The 16,639-nt window shown below is 35.6% G+C and overlaps 2 protein-coding genes across 4 annotated transcripts; both read left to right on the forward strand.

Moving 5' to 3' along the window:
• Window positions 1–3,499: 3,499 nt before the first annotated feature.
• On the forward strand, window positions 3,500–6,842 carry LOC7494699 (catalase isozyme 1). The gene is made up of 8 exons (XM_002306940.4): window positions 3,500–3,613; window positions 3,732–3,828; window positions 4,359–4,636; window positions 4,940–5,716; window positions 5,898–5,987; window positions 6,221–6,288; window positions 6,385–6,478; window positions 6,577–6,842. Exons 1-8 carry the CDS (start codon window positions 3,599–3,601, stop codon window positions 6,634–6,636), a joined length of 1,479 nt encoding a protein of 492 aa, XP_002306976.4. The 5' UTR covers window positions 3,500–3,598; the 3' UTR covers window positions 6,637–6,842.
• A 2,380-nt stretch (window positions 6,843–9,222) lies between these two features.
• LOC7485639 (protein NLP5) lies at window positions 9,223–15,285 on the forward strand. Of its 3 annotated transcripts, none has more exons than XM_024601405.2 (5): window positions 9,223–9,886; window positions 10,428–11,426; window positions 12,515–12,562; window positions 12,657–13,623; window positions 13,940–15,285. In XM_024601405.2, the coding sequence occupies exons 2-5, from the start codon at window positions 10,539–10,541 to the stop codon at window positions 14,785–14,787; spliced, it is 2,751 nt and encodes a 916-aa protein (XP_024457173.1). In that variant the 5' UTR covers window positions 9,223–9,886; window positions 10,428–10,538; the 3' UTR covers window positions 14,788–15,285. The 3 variants fall into 3 exon arrangements, with proteins under 3 accessions (XP_024457173.1, XP_052309243.1, XP_024457172.1); XM_052453283.1 differs by having other exon boundaries at window positions 10,567–11,426; XM_024601404.2 differs by having other exon boundaries at window positions 9,224–9,886; window positions 10,424–11,426.
• Window positions 15,286–16,639: the final 1,354 nt, after the last annotated feature.

Below are 16,639 nucleotides of genomic sequence, written 5' to 3' on the forward strand. Positions count from 1 at the left end.
AAAAAATATTTTAATAAACAAAAATTAGTGAACATGATCGAGATATCCCATCTTGCGAGATTAAATATCTTGATTTACATTTGTCTTTTGATTTTTTAAGTTTTTTTAAACCATTGTTAATTATTATTATTTATTTACTAGCGTACGTAAAAATTAATTTAAAAAATAACCAATAAAATATCATTAATTATTCTCTCATACCATAAAAATTGTGATGTCACAATGATGTCATAACACCTTTGAAATTCAAAATATATTTAATTATATAAGACTTATTTCCTAAGACGTGTAAGTTTTGTATCAAAAAAATTTAATAAAAAAACTTCCTTTTCCTTTAGTTCCAGCTATAATAGAAGTTCTGAACAGTGGAACTACTGAAGCTAAAGAGAACTCTGCAGCAGCTTTATCTATCTTATCAATGCTTGCCGAGGACAAGGTGACAGGAATCTGGGTATGGTAGATGAAGCACTGTCAATCTTTCTACTTCTTGCATCGCATCCGGAGGGGCGGGATGAGATTGGACGGCTCTCATTCATTTAAACTCTTGTGGAAATCATGAAAGAAGGCACCCCCAAAAACAAAGAATGTGCAACTTCGGTTCTTCTTGAGCTGGGATCAAAAAATTCATCTTTCATGCTTGCAGCACTTCAATTTGGTGTGTATGAACATTTAATGGAGATTTCCAAGAGTGGAAGCAAAAGAGCACAGAGGAAGGCAAATTCTCTCTTACAGCTTATGAGCAAAGCTGAGCACATCTGAGATATATACCTAATGATCTGTCCCAGTAACTATAAATCTGACATCCACTAATTGTGTATCAGTATCCTCTCTCTCTCTCTATTGTTTTCTGGCCATTAGAATAACTTGGTATTTGTTTATTCACTGTCATTTCACTTTGGTTTCGGAAATCTGGATTGTTGTAGGAGAACACATAAATCTCAGAATCAGAGGTTAATTACATATCAAGATTAAGGAAACTTTGCGGCACAAGCTGCTCTCCCCCATGTCCAGACCCCGCTCAAGCCGAAACAAGGCATGTTGCCGAAATCAGAGCTATTAAGACTGCCTTGGCCCATCTAGTTCAAGTCTCAGGTCACGAGCTCAGTGAATCAATTTAAACCGATCAAAATCAATTCAAAATAACATTGTTTTAAAAAGAAAAAAAAGTCACATAAAGTTTTACATAGGGTTTGACTCGATTATTTAGTTCAACCTGGCTAATTGACCAGAAATACTAGATCAACTTCCACATAAAACTCTAAGAACCCAGATCAACATATCACTAAACTAAACTCTGGCCAAAATCCTTATCCTTGTATGGTTCAATTCTCAATGGCTTGCATCGGAAGAAACAAACATAAGCACTTGATGCCAGACTAGCAACGGATCATTACCTTAGACTAATAATTATTTGAACCCTGTTTTTTATTTTAAATTATGGTCAAAACTTGAATTTAAAAAAATTACAATATATAATTTTTTGAAATCTATTTTTTCAAATTGTAACTACAAAAACTATTATAATATAACACAATATAGTGTGAATTTGAAATTGTGGTGCAAAATAATTTTTAAAATATTTTTTTATTTGAAAATATATTAAAATATATATTTTTTAATTTTTAACATCAACCCATAAAAATAATAATAAAAATACTTAAAAAATATTATTTAAATATTTTTCTCAAAAAACAAAAACATTTTTAAAAGCAAAAAGTGTAGCCGGGCCCGTTTATACTTCACTTCCCATTTTTTTTTCTCAGATGAATGAGTGTAAATTATCTTTCAAATCCCTGTACTTTAATGAATATATCAGATCCTGCTACACTTTTTGTATTTTCGAAAAATAACAGAGTTTTGTTCATAAGTTATCCCCATGATTAATGGGTAAAGATTTTATAATGTAAAGGAAATAAAACTCATAAAAATAAAATATTTTGTTATTCAAATTAAGTAGCATTTCCAAATTAATTTTCATTTATTAAAATTAAATTCACATTTATAATCCCATATAAAGCAAACTATCCCTACATAATAATCAAGATTTCAAATCAATCTTTGCACCATAAAATTAAGTTTGAATTTGTAATTCAATAATAATAAAAAACTATCCCTGCATAACGACTATTCACCGACTCCAGCTCCTCCCCTTCTTTTGTTTCTATGAGAAAATAAAAATGAAAACACCACCTTTCAAATAAAAAAAAATACAAGCAAATTTCATCAAAATGACAAAAAAAAAAAAGTGAAATCAAGAGAATTATGCATTTACGGCTTACGGTGGGCCACACAGCATCCCTTGTGGCCAAGCTCACACCGCTTGGCCCATTAGAATCTTTTTTGGAGCCTTCTCTCTCGTAGAAAACCACAGCCGCACCTCTTCATTCGTATCTGTCATTGACATGTTTAGAGCACGCGTTTCAAGGCTTTTCTGCGTACGTGTCATGAAATGAGTCGTCCATGTCACCTCCTGCCATGCGAGGATACGGATTGGTTTTAGCAAAACACCCCGATTTGGATAAGGTACTATGGATAGATGCCGTTCTCAATTATTATTATTATTATTAGGGGTGAGAAAAAAAACCGGAAAACTGATTAAACTGAGAAAACTAGAAAAAAAATAATTGAAAAAACCGAACCGAAAAAAAAACCGATTAAATTTTTGAAAAAACCAGCCGGTTTGGTTCGGTTTCGGTTTTATAAGCAAAAAACCAAAAAAACCGAACCGAAACCGACAAAAAACCGGAAAAAAAACCGAGCCAAAACCGAGCCAAACCGGAAAAACCGAGCCAAAACAAAGCCAAACCGGAAAAACCGAGCCAAAACAAAGCCAAACCGAAAAAACCGAGCCAAACCGAAAAAAACCGAGCCAAAACCGAAAAAAACCGAGCCAAACCGGTTTGAACCAGTTTTTTCCCTAAAAAAACCGAACCGAACCGAACCGAAACTGGTCGGTTTGACCCGGTTTCGGTTCGGTTTCGGTTTTTTTTTCAAAAAAAATAATTTCGGTTTGGTTACTTTTTTTGATAAAAACCGAACCGAAAATGATCACCTCTAATTATTATAATCTTTTTTTTTTAGTTAAAGAAATAGATATACAGACATCAAATAAATTTGGGATAATTTTAAAAACAATTTATGTATTTTAAAAATAAAAAGTACATGAAAATATATTTATTTTATTTTTATATTTTGAAGCAGTAACCTGGATTTTTTTATGATAAAAAAAGAGATAAGAGGATGGAAATTAGCCAAAATTAAAAGACCAAATTAAGACTACAATTTCCTAAATAGACCACTAAAAAAAATTTAATCCTCTCAATTAGCAAGTGACAACTAAGAGATTGGCTGTTACTACATGAATCAATGATTTTGGCTTAACCTTGTTGAACAACCAAAATTACAAAACAAGCCTTGGTGGACCCCTCCTTTTTTGCCGTCGCGTCCTTGTCCAGATAAAGATAAAGAAAATGGATGTGCATGGCACAAGCACGCAGCTATAAATATATATACCCCCCCACACCCCTCCTTAACCACCACGAAGACTTCTTCGTTTCTCTCTTTCTCTCCTCCTCAAAATTCTCTTATCTTTTTCGTCATGGATCCTTACAAGGTAATGATTCTTTATTCATCTTTTTCCTTGATTGAAAATATATATTTTTTTGCGTAAAATTAAATAAGTTTGTAGTGTAACACTGATTTGATGGTGGTGGTGATGGTGGTGATGGCAGCACCGTCCATCAAGCGCTTTCAATTCTCCATACTGGACTACAAATTCTGGTGCTTCGGTCTGGAACAACAACTCTTCTTTGACCGTTGGATCTAGAGGTATTTTTATTCAAAACATATGATAGCTATTGCTGTTACCTTTCGGAGCTTAACATGATTAATTATTTGCTATTGTTAAGGTATATGTTTGTCTGGTTTTTTATTTTGATATGTTATTATTCGATGTTTCCTATGTGTGGTCTAAGCTTTAAACGTTGAGGATGAATTAAGGAATTAAGCAGCATAGTTAGAAAGTTATGATTAATTACGATTTATGTAAGAAAGAGGTAAGGAATTGTTGTACTGTTGTGGAGATAATTGTGCTGCTAGCAAATTTAATGGCAGAATATGAACTTCGTAATCAGATGCAAAGGATTTGGGTTGGATTCATTTTCGATCGGAGGTTGGATGATGTGGTTCAAGCTTATTTAATAGAAAGCAGGCTGAATCATGAACCGGGGCACACCTTATGGGGAAGGGCATATATACTTGTTAGCTTAGCCCAGATCAAGTACTGGCTTTGTTGTATTTTTGATTGTCATGTATTAGTACACATAGGTTTGATCTGCATATAACCTTTTCTTTGACAGGTCCAATCCTGCTTGAGGATTACCATCTGGTGGAGAAGATTGCCAATTTTGACAGGGAGAGGATTCCAGAGCGTGTTGTCCATGCTAGGGGAGCCAGTGCAAAGGGTTTCTTTGAGGTTACCCACGATATCTCTAACCTCTCATGTGCTGATTTTCTTCGGGCCCCAGGAGTTCAGACGCCTGTAATTGTCCGCTTCTCCACAGTTATCCATGAACGTGGCAGCCCTGAAACCCTGAGGGATCCTCGTGGTTTTGCAGTGAAGTTTTACACCAGAGAGGTGAGGTCTTATTTGATATTTCTGTTACTTTAATATAGTGGAGGAAAGCATATGAGTGAGGCACTGATGATGATGTAGACAATCATTTGTGTAGACTGATTCGGCAGATGTATCATATCCTCAGGGATCGATGGATTCAAATTCACTATGCATAACCTTTTGCGTTGTAAACTTCATTTCGATGCGTTATTCTTTTATGAAAAAATAAATTAATTCTAGTTAACTGGATGAAGCTGATTGCTTTAACTTTCCAAGGTTCCAGTTCTCTTATTCTCTATGCCTTTCCTTTTCTTGTTGACTCAGGGCAACTTTGATCTTGTGGGAAACAATTTCCCTGTCTTCTTCGTCCGTGATGGAATGAAATTCCCAGACATGGTACATGCCCTTAAGCCCAACCCCAAGTCTCACATTCAGGAGAACTGGAGGATTCTCGACTTCTTCTCCCACCATCCTGAAAGTTTGCACATGTTCTCCTTTCTCTTTGATGATTTGGGTGTTCCACAAGATTATAGACACATGGAAGGCGCTGGTGTCAACACCTACACGCTGATCAACAAGGCTGGAAAGGCAAACTATGTGAAATTTCATTGGAAACCTACTTGTGGTGTGAAATGTTTGTTAGAGGACGAGGCAATTAAAGTTGGAGGTGCAAATCACAGTCATGCCACTCAAGATCTATACGACTCAATTGCAGCTGGCAACTATCCTGAGTGGAAACTTTTCATCCAGACAATCGATCCCGACCATGAAGACAGGTTTGATTTTGACCCACTTGATGTAACAAAGATCTGGCCCGAGGATATCCTGCCCCTGCAGCCAGTTGGTCGCTTGGTCTTGAATAAGAACATCGATAACTTCTTTGCTGAAAATGAGCAGCTTGCTTTCTGCCCTGCTATTGTGGTTCCTGGTATTTACTATTCAGATGACAAGCTTCTCCAGACTCGAATCTTCTCCTATGCTGATACCCAGAGGCACCGTCTTGGACCAAACTATCTGCAACTCCCAGTTAATGCTCCCAAGTGTGCTCATCACAACAATCATCATGAAGGTTTCATGAATTTCATGCACAGGGATGAGGAGGTATCTCCCCTTTTATCCCCCCTCTCTTTTGGGCACACTACTTTAATTAGAAGCCGCGCTGTCTCACCTTCTGTTTAATTGGATCATTCTCCCCTGCTTCGCCTGTTTGAGGTTATTTTTATGTGTTTTTGCTTTTGCTTTTAGTTTGTGTTCTGATGAGTTATCATCATATACTCTTCAGGTCAACTATTTCCCATCAAGGCATGATCCATCTCGTCACGCTGAGAGATTCCCCATTCCTTCTGCTGTCTGCAGTGGAAGGCGTGAGAAGGTCAGTTTCTTTCTTTCTTTCTTTATTCTTTTCGGATCTACCGTCATAAAACGAAACTGTCTTTTGCTTGAATCTCGTGTTTCTATGTGTGAGTGTTTGGGGTCCGGTTACGATGTCTAGAGCAAGAACAGGACTAGCGAGATTGGAAAGCTATTGTATGATTATAGAGCTCCTAGTTAAATGGACGGTCTGTTAACATATATACACACACGCACCTCTGGTGGTTCATGCAGTGCATCATTGAGAAGGAGAACAACTTCAAGCAACCTGGAGAGAGATACAGATCCTGGGCACCAGACAGGTAAACCATGCATCTGCTGTTACTTTCTGATAACTGAATAAACTATAGCACTGATCATGCATGTTCTTCCTTAATCTTCTCTTTCTTTATCCCCAGGCAAGAACGTTTCGTTCGCAGATGGGTTGATGCCTTGTCCGAACCGCGTGTCACACATGAGGTTCGCAGCATCTGGATCTCATACTGGTCTCAGGTAAAACTCCCCTTTTACAACAATGTAGTGTCATGTATACCGGATCTCTATAGACACTTTTTCACTGCAAATGCAATTCTGGCAATGATGTGATGCAGGCTGATAAATCTTTGGGCCAGAAGCTAGCATCTCATCTCAATGTGAGACCAAGCGTCTGAAGATGACACCAAAGCCCCCAATGCTTTGAGTTACAGAAACTGAATAAATAAAGAGGGATTACCAGATTGCAAGCATAAAAACAAATGCTAATCTTTACTGATTGTGCGATGTCATGACAGTGAAACAACTTACCCGTTATTACTACTGTTTAAACAGAGATCCTATCTAATAAATGCAAGTTGTCCTGGATGCCCTTCATCTAAAATTCCAATCTGCTGTGTGGTTTGTAGGATTCATTTTTTCTTGCTATGTTCATATTCTTATCATATCATGCGCGTCAGATTGAGACAACAAAGGAAATTAAAACTCGGGGTTGGAAACCACACGCCCTTTGTAAGCATATCCTGGTTTCCAACCCTGGTGGGGAGGGTGGTGTTCTTGCCAGCAGGCTGCTGGATAAAATAAGAAAGAAACAAAGAAAAGAAAATGAGAGTGATAAAATTATCCTGTTTATTTTTATATTTTAAAAATATTTTTTAAAAATATTTTTAAATAAATAATACTTTAAAAAATAACCCCAACAACACTTCTAAACATGCTAAAAAAATATCGGTATTATATTGTTAATTAATTAACGGGGGTGGTCCTTACCACTCTTACAAGTAGTGTGATCTGTAAATAAAGTCTCGTATCCTGATAAACATTAGAGGAAAAAAAAAGTGTTTCATATAATAATAATATTAAGATTAGAATATGCTAGAACCTCTCAATTCCATTTGTAAACTTGGTTTGGATTATATCCCGGTTCACTGTCCGGATTACAAAATAGTCTAGTTGATATTATTTTATTTTTAAAAAATTAAAACCATGTAGTCTTGGAAAAAAAAGAAGTAAAAATGAGTTTTATAAAGATAAATATAAGAGAGCACATATAGCAAAAAGATAAAAATAATTAAGCCATAAATCATAGAAAAAGTTTTAAAGAAAACAATTATATATTCTAAAAAATTAATTTTTATAAGTGTTTATCTTCTTCAAATAATACATAAAATTCTTTATATAAGAATTTAAAACTGAGAACCTATTCAATTAAGACTCGAAATCTAAAAACATTAAAAAATAAATACAATTTACAACATAATTGAGATTGATTAGTCAATCAATTATAATAAATCATGGTCGATGAATCAAAAGAAATGTTTTTTTTTTCTTTTATCAACATCAAAAGCATCGTCCGAGTCACGTATCTTAAATGATTCAATAATTTATTATTGTTGTTGTTATTACAATACTTAGATTTTAAAAAAAAAGACCTAAAAAAAAAGACCGACTAACGTTAAACAAAAAGACAAGGAGCCAGACAACTCTCACTCAGTCCCCACTCGCAGCCGCAGCCATGGACGTGCACCACCTGTAGTTCCCTCATTATTGAATCCATAATTAATTACAATTCGATTATCAGAAGTGGCACACGCCCACTTCCCATTTTAGCAACGTTGAACATGTCAGATTCCACTTCTACTACCCTTTCTTAATTCCCCTTTTTACTAAAAAAACACAGCAGCTGCAAGTTGAAGATGAGCTCGAGATCGGTTCTTGGTTCTGGTTCTCTTTTTTGATGATCTCACGTGATATAATATACTAGGAGTGGTGTTTGAGTATTTAAAAAACTTTATGTTCTCATGATTACGTCAATATTTTAATTTTAGAGTCAATAAGAGAGAGGATTGGTGGTAAAATTTATTTTTATAGCGTATAGGAACCCTCCAATAATTAAATAAATAACCTTCTAATAAAAAATTGTAATAAAAAAAAAATATTAAACTCTAAGAACAAAAATATTTGTTATTAGTTTTTGTGTAATAAATACTTTAAAAATATATGATAAGAGAATAAAAATCATGAACCATTTGATCTGGATGGTTTAACGGATATTTATAGTTCTAGTACTTTGAGTCTTGTTGTTTTGCTTAAACTGCTGTAAGTTTTTTTTTTTTCCTCTTGAATATCTCAGTAAGAAAAAAGTCTCTTACATCAATATTTAATGTTGATGAAAATATTTTTTTGCATGACATTAATGTTATGAGAATTACCTTTACATATCTTTGGTGTTGATGAACAAATAATGAAGCTATAAAAGACTTTTATACCTTATTTTGCACCCAACATTTAATATTGGTATGAATAACTTTATCATAGCATTGATATCGATTGAAATATAGTCAGTTTTAGAGAACTTTAATACACTGAGAGGTGTAGGAGAATGATTATTCTAAGATTTGACATTTTGTCAGATTCACATACATTTGGGTTTTGTATGAATACACTTGGGTCTAGTGTGAATTCGAGAGATTTAGGTTTGACATCTTGTCAAACCTACCACGTATTTAGGCTCAATGCGTAGCTAAGCTTGAGAGAGTCGGATGTGACATCTCGGCAGACCCACAAGCATTTGAGCTCAGTGTGTAGTTGAGTCCAATGAAGTTGGGGTTCCGCGTGTAACTAAACCTAAGAAAGAGTTGGTTTTGATATCTTACTAGATTCACATGTGCTTGGACTTAGCATGTAGTCGAGTTTAAAAGGATTGAGTCCGTATCTTATCAAACTTATAAATATTTAGACTCAGCATGTATACAAGTTTAAAAAAAATTAAATTTGATATTTTGTCAGATGTATAAGTGTTTGAACTTAGTGTATAGTTAAGTTAAAAGTAAAAGTAAAAATAAAAATAAAGTTTAACATCTTATTAAACCAGCTTATCCTTAGTTTAATTTGAAGTCGAGCCTAAAAAAATTGTATCTACTATGTTGTTAGATGCTTATATTTGTGATCAGCAATGTGCTGAGCACAAAAATATTAAATTTAGAAAAATAAATAGACCCACTTCGCTTTTACTTGTTATTCTAAATTCTGCTTTTGACTTTTCAATCTTTTAAGGTAATGGGTTGGGTATAACAAATGGCGAAAATCACTTTTTTTACCTCTGGTTTGATTATTTGGACACCACAAGTTGACTTCCTGTTAATACAGCTAGAATTTCAGGGCCACATAAAAAAATGGCGACTTCGGTGACGTGGGGTCACTTAGAATCTTAGGAATCATCATACATACAGTCTAAACTGCCTCCGATAATTGCTATGGGAGAAAGAAAGTGAAGGGCTGTTGTTTTTTTTTTTGTTTTTCTCTTGTGGAGGTGATTTCATGAGGGACAGGATTTTGTGAATGCTTGTTTCTTGCTTCACGGACATTAAAGAGAGTATAATGAAAAAGGAAAGTACCGTTTGAGGGTATCTTCAAGAATCTTTGACAGTGAGTGAGCTGTAATTCCTTTGTTTCTGTGTTTTTTTTTTTTTGGTTTTGGAGGTGATTAGTGAATCAGTTTGAGATTGTGAATTGGTGTTCTGGGTATTATTATTAGTTTTGATTTCTTTTATCTCTTGTGGTTAGATTTAGGATCTTGAATCAAAAGTGAGAAAGGTGTTATGGTACCATATTGTAAGAATCTGTGGAAAGTGGTTTTTTTTTTTTGTTCTTTTTTAGAATTTGCTTCAAGAACATAATGCTGCTTTGATAGATATGGTGGTTTTGAATTTGGATTTTATTCTTTGGTTGACCTTGGTGTTAGTCGCTGGCAAGGGTGATCTATGAACTTTTTTATCTCTGCTACTTTGGCCGACATTAAATTGCAAAAAGTGAGAAACTTCCACTGTTTTTGTAGAAACCTTCTTTTACATTCTCTGAACAATAACATAGGATAGAGATTTCATACATCCAATTCTCTCTAGAATATGTTGTTTTATCTTGATTGCTGTTCTATACGATATTTATTGTGTCTCGGCAATTCAGACAGGTTGTTTGCATCTGAAGACCGCAAGACTTGGATTCTTCCTAGAGATCACTGTCATCTGATGAAAAGCTGAGATTTTTCAGTGGTTCTGGTTTGGATTTTGAAAAAAAGATTATGATGGAAGATGGTGTTTTATCACCAGGTATGATGCTGGGTGCAGCGGTTGATTCAGCTATGGACTTTGACTACATGGATGAATTGTTGTTAGAAGGTTGCTGGGTGGAAACAACGGATGGATCTGAGTTTCTTAATCCTAGTCTGTCGAATTCTGCTGCCTTATTTGATCCTTCATTTATGTGGCCATCTCCAGAGATGAACAATGGTAATCCAGCGTCTAGTCTGTCCCAAAAGGGCAGTCAAGAAGTCAGCCATATACCATTGTTGCCAGGGAATTCTCCTAGTGATATCCAATCCAGAAGTCCTGTTGGTGAGATTGCGGTTTCGGCAGCTGGATGGGAATACAATGCAACCGAAGGTTCTGAATTAGGAAAACGATGGTGGATAGGACCTGCTCCGAATCCAAGTCCTGGAACTACTGTGAAGAGGAGATTAATTAAGGCAGTGGAGTGCATTAAAGATTTAACGAAAAATAAAGATGTTCTTATACAAATATGGGTCCCTGTTAATAGAGGAGGCAGACGTGTTCTTACAACTCATGATCAACCTTTTGCTCTTGATCCCAGCAGTGAGAGATTGGCAAGTTACAGAGACATATCAGTTAAATATCAGTTTTCTGCTGAGAAGGATTCCAAGGACTCGGTTGGCATGCCTGGTCGGGTTTTCTTGGGTAAGGTTCCTGAGTGGACTCCTGATGTTCGATTCTTTAGAAATGATGAATACCCACGAGTGAATCATGCTCAGCAGTGTGATGTACGTGGAACTCTTGCCCTTCCTGTTTTCGAACAAGGTAGCCGGACTTGCTTGGGAGTAATTGAGGTGGTGACCACTTCACAAAAGATCAAGTACCTTCCGGAGCTTGAAAGTGTATGCAAGGCTCTTGAGGTTTGTTTTTCATTCTCAAAATGCTTCTCTGCATCCCAGTTTACAAGCTCAGTTTTGCAGCCCTGAAAAGCAATTCATTGAGGAGCATTAACAAACTAATGATTGATTAAAGTCCTCATATTTCAATTCATGAAACTATCTAAAATCTGGATGTCCAATCATTAGTATCTGGCCTCTGTATGGCCTGCATCTATGCACATACAGGCACATATCTGATGCTCATTGAACAAGAAACATCTTTATTTTGGTCTTGACACTTTGTTTTCCTCTGCCATAAAATGTGAAGTATTGCTCTTTAAGGGGAAATAACTCCTGTACTCTAGGGTTGCATTTGGCAGAAACATGTTTGGTTGAAGAGACAAAAACAAAGACATAAAATAATTGTCTTTTGAGACAGTTCTGGAGTGGATTTCTATATATACAAGAGACATGTTCCTTCTATTTTAATTGTCTTTATCTTTTCTATCATGTGATAGTAACCAAATGATACCTAGGAGTACCCACCACTCCATACTAAAGGAGTTAAGTCTTCCTCTCCTAAGCCTCTCATCCTAGGTGCGATTTGAATTCTTTCAAATTCTAGTCATAGGGCGAGAAAGGATTACCAGCTAAGATATAGATACCAGGTCTCTGACAAGAGGGCGTTTTGGAGCATCACTTGCCAAGTGGTTTTGGCATTTAAACCTTGAAGTTGGAGCTTGATTTAGACACTTAGCAAGATCATAAGCACATTTCTATTTTGCTGTATATTTTACATGGCAGTGCCTTGTTATCTAACATTTTCGCTTTTTGAGGTTGCTTCATTTTCTTGTTCAACTTTGACTTAATTTTTTTATTTGTAGGCTTCCCCCTTGACTATATTTCTATCCGAATTCCATTTTCAAATGTATTTAAGGTCCAAACTCCAAACCAAGAGTATGCTTTTGATATCCGGTGATTGAGTTGTTTCCAATTTATAAACAACAATTGCTCACTGGTTCACTTCAGATAGAGCCTTTTGTTCAAACAATATGTAATGTCTAAATTCAGAAGTATGATGGCAATTCATTTAAACTTGTTTTTGATAGCAAATTTTTCTTTACTTGCAGGCTGTTGATCTTAGGAGTTCTGAAGTTCCAAGCATACAGAATCTAAAGGTGAAACAAGAAAAGTAGCAGAAGAAAGTTGATACTCTTTTAAATTTCTTATGTTATTTTTAGATCATGGTGGAACTTTTTTTCCTTTCACCAGGCCTGTGATATGTCTTACCAAGCTGCATTACCTGAGATTCAAAAGGTTCTGAGAGCTGCCTGTGAGACACATAGATTGCCCTTAGCTCAAACTTGGGTCCCGTGTATACAACAAGGCAAGGGAGGATGCCGGCATTCAAATGAGAACTACTATCATTGTGTTTCTACCGTGGATGATGCTTGCTGTGTAGGTGATCCTGCTTTCCAGGGTTTTCTAGAGGCTTGCTCGGAGCATCACTTGCTAAAAGGTCAAGGAGTTGTTGGGGAAGCCTTTATGACTAACCAACCTTGCTTCTCAGGCGATGTAACTTTATATGGCAAGACTGAGTATCCTCTTTCTCACCATGCAAGGATTTTTGGACTGTGTGCTGCTGTTGCAATCCGCTTGCGAAGCATGTACACTGGTACAACAGATTTTGTCCTGGAGTTCTTCCTGCCCGTTGATTGCAGGGATCCTCAAGAGCAGAAGACAATGCTCACTTCACTGTCCATCATTATCCAGCGTGTTTGCCAGACTTTACGGGTAGTAACAGTCAAAGAACTAGAGGAAGAAACTGATTTGCCAGTTAGTGAAGTCCTAGTACCTTCGGATGGTAGATCTAGTGGAGAAGAGACGTCAACAGTTAAAGAGTCTTATTCAGAAAGGAATGCTAGAGATAATTCACCCTGGACTGCCTGTCTCCTGAAGGTCCAACAAAGTGAAAGTAACGCCTCTTTATCTGAAAAAGACAAAGAAAAGGTAATGTGTGAAAAATCCTTTGAGTCCAGGCACAATCAAGAAGATTATAGCCTAAGAGGGAGTACTAAATATGGCGGAGATTCTACTTCTGCTGAAGGTAGCTTTTCAAGTGTCTGCAAGACTAAACCAGGAGAAAAAAGGCGCGCCAAAACAGAGAAAACAATCACCTTGCAAGTTCTTCGGCAATATTTTGCTGGCAGCTTAAAGGATGCTGCGAAGAGTATTGGTGGTAAGCTTTATTCCATTATAGTGTATTTTATTTTTTATTATAATGAATGTTTGTTAGAATTCATGTTTTGGGTGGCCAGTGTGCCACAACGTAATTAGCATGTGTCTACCCTTCATTTGCAGAGTTGTATGTATGACAATACTCAGGAACAAGTTACCTCACGATAAAGTACTGATGCTCAACAGTTCTCATTACCCTGTAGCTCATAAGTTCACTGCAGCTTCTGAATCTATTTTTATATGACACGAACAAAGCTATTCTTCAATTCTAATTGTCTTTGTTTTGGCCTCTTGTCTGCTTTCTCCACAAATTTCAGTTTGCCCCACTACATTGAAAAGAATATGCAGGCAACATGGAATTAACCGCTGGCCTTCCCGAAAAATCAAGAAGGTTAGTCACTCCTTACAGAAACTCCAATGCGTTATTGACTCGGTCGAAGGTGCCCCTGGCTCTGTTCAGATTGGTTCCTTTTATGAAAATTTCCCGGAGCTCGCCTCACCAAATTCATCAAGAAATAGCTCACTATCAACTTTAAATCCAAGCAGTCATCCGAAACCATCAGGCATTCAGCTTGAGGGAGGTACTTTCAGCTCCCACGTTGCTGAACCAAAATCACCTTCACCCTCATGTAGTCTTAGTTCCAGTTCTAGCCATAGCTATTCCAGTACAACACAGCAATATCCTTCTGCCATCACTGTTTCTGCTAGTGAAGACCCAAAGCTTGGAGAAAACTTAGGCAGTGGTGTTTTGAAGAAGATCAGAAGCAATGCAGAGCTCCATGCATCAATTCTAGAAGAACGGAAGCTAATGCTGCGATCCCAGAGTCATACAACTCTTACAGAACTGGGGAACCGTCCGCCCTTACCTAAAGATAGTAGCCGATTATCTCAAGAGATGGATGGTCACAGAGTGAAAGTCTCGTTTAGAAATGATAAAATCCGGCTCCGCATGCCAAACAATTGGGTATTTAAAGATTTATTGCAAGAGATCATAAGACGGTTTAATTTAGATGACATGCATAGATATGATCTGAAGTACTTGGATGATGATTCTGAGTGGGTCTTGTTAGCATGTGATGATGATTTGGAGGAGTGTATTGATGTATGCGGTTCAGGTGATAACCAAACAATTAAACTCTTGATTGAAGTTTCTCCTCATCCTTGAGGGAGGTCTTTGTACAACAGTGGGTAGTCTTGATCTCTCCAATCCTCCATTGAATTCAGCATTGGAGTTCGACGTTAAAGTCTTTCCGGCGGGCATGAAACTCGAGCATTATAGATAGTTAAGTTGCTGGAAACAATCAGAATGATTCCACGAACAGGGAATACAAAGTTCACCGTCGTGATCTGTATAGAAGAGATGACATCATAGGAAGCTTGTGTCCAGTTTTTTGCAAGGGTTGGGATTTTTGGAATCCTTTTAGAACATTCGCTGAACAAACTTAGAACATTAGGTGAACAAACTCATGCATCACTCGGTAGCCTGTGTAACAGAAGTTGATGAACTTGCTTATCTGTTGTTCAGATTATTTTCTCTCTGTGTATTTGATGGGGGAAGCAAGCAATAAACTTCTCCCTTGTTCATCCGCAGAAATGTACTCTTCCTCGTCAGAACTAAAATCTCCAGATTATATTTTTTAAAATATTCCTTCTGTTCTTGTCAGGGTATGATGGCAGTCACTTGGTGATTATGGAGTCTTTTGCTAGATTAATCAGTTGTATCATTAATTAATGATGCATTTAATGAGAAAATGAGAGCTTGAAATCCATAGTGTTATTTTTGCAAAAATATTTCTGAAACATTGCAAAATGGTTTTCTTTTTTATAATCTTTTATTTAGTTTTTATATTAACATTTTATAACCATTGAAAAACATTTTAAAAAAATATTAATTTGATATTTTTTTAGATAAAAAATAATATTAAATTGTATTGCCAGTTAAACTTGAGTAAAGGCGGTGTGAAATCCAGGTCATATATATGTTGATACAAATTAATTTTTTTTATTTAAAATAAAATAAAATAATATTGTTTTGAAAAAAAATTAAAGTCAGCAATCGCTCAATTTCTACTGAGAATCACAAAGACTTGGCAAAAGGCTCGTGCCATACGACTAGCAGTAGCTAATGTTGGGTGAAGTTAGGGGAGAAATTGGAGTTTTTGGGAGGTCAAATCGACTTTACCTTACATGATTTTCCTGCTTAGCCTATTTTGTCTTTAATAATGATTTCACTTAATTTGGCCCTACTATAAATGTTGAAAATATGAGCCCACTTTCTATACTTTTTTTCCAATCTATTTTATTTTATTTTATTTTATTTTGAAAATGTTCAAAATATCCTTTTTTCAAAACTAGGTCCGCCCTATAAGATGGCTTCAGCTTTTTGTTGAATTAAATAACTAGGGCTGTTTAACACAATTTTTGTTTTCCATGCTTTTAAAAAAAAAATTAATTAAAAAAATATTAAATTGATATTTTTTTATTATTTTAATATGATAATTTAAAAAATAAAAAAACATTTTTAAAAATATTTATTTTAATTCAATTTCAAACAAAAAATTATTTTAAAAAATACCTCAATACCACAGTCCCAAACCATTATAAACTTAAAGTATCGAAATATAATAAGGAAAGTGTTTATCTAGTCATGAGTGCATATCACGTCATCCTTTTTCTTAATTAAAGGGTCTGATTTTTTTTTTGGGTATCTCTAAATTAGGAGGTATTTGACATTGTTTTTATTTATATTTTTAAATGTTTTTTTTAAAATATTTTTAGTTTAAAAAATATTTTTTTAATATTTTAAAAATATTAAAATATAAAAAACATGATTTATACCCAAATTGATATGCGAACCAAATTTAGTAACTCCGATTACATTCTAGAAATTCCTTTTTGGTTTTTAATATATAAGATATTTCAAGGAAGCTTGCATACACCGAACTAGAACTAGATACCTACACTATGAATAAAACTCAGAAAACAGGGCTTATACTCTGTGATTTCGTAGTATTAAT

This window comes from Populus trichocarpa, chromosome 5 (assembly GCF_000002775.5).
Source record: "Populus trichocarpa isolate Nisqually-1 chromosome 5, P.trichocarpa_v4.1, whole genome shotgun sequence".
In the NCBI taxonomy this organism is placed as follows: domain Eukaryota; kingdom Viridiplantae; phylum Streptophyta; class Magnoliopsida; order Malpighiales; family Salicaceae; genus Populus; species Populus trichocarpa.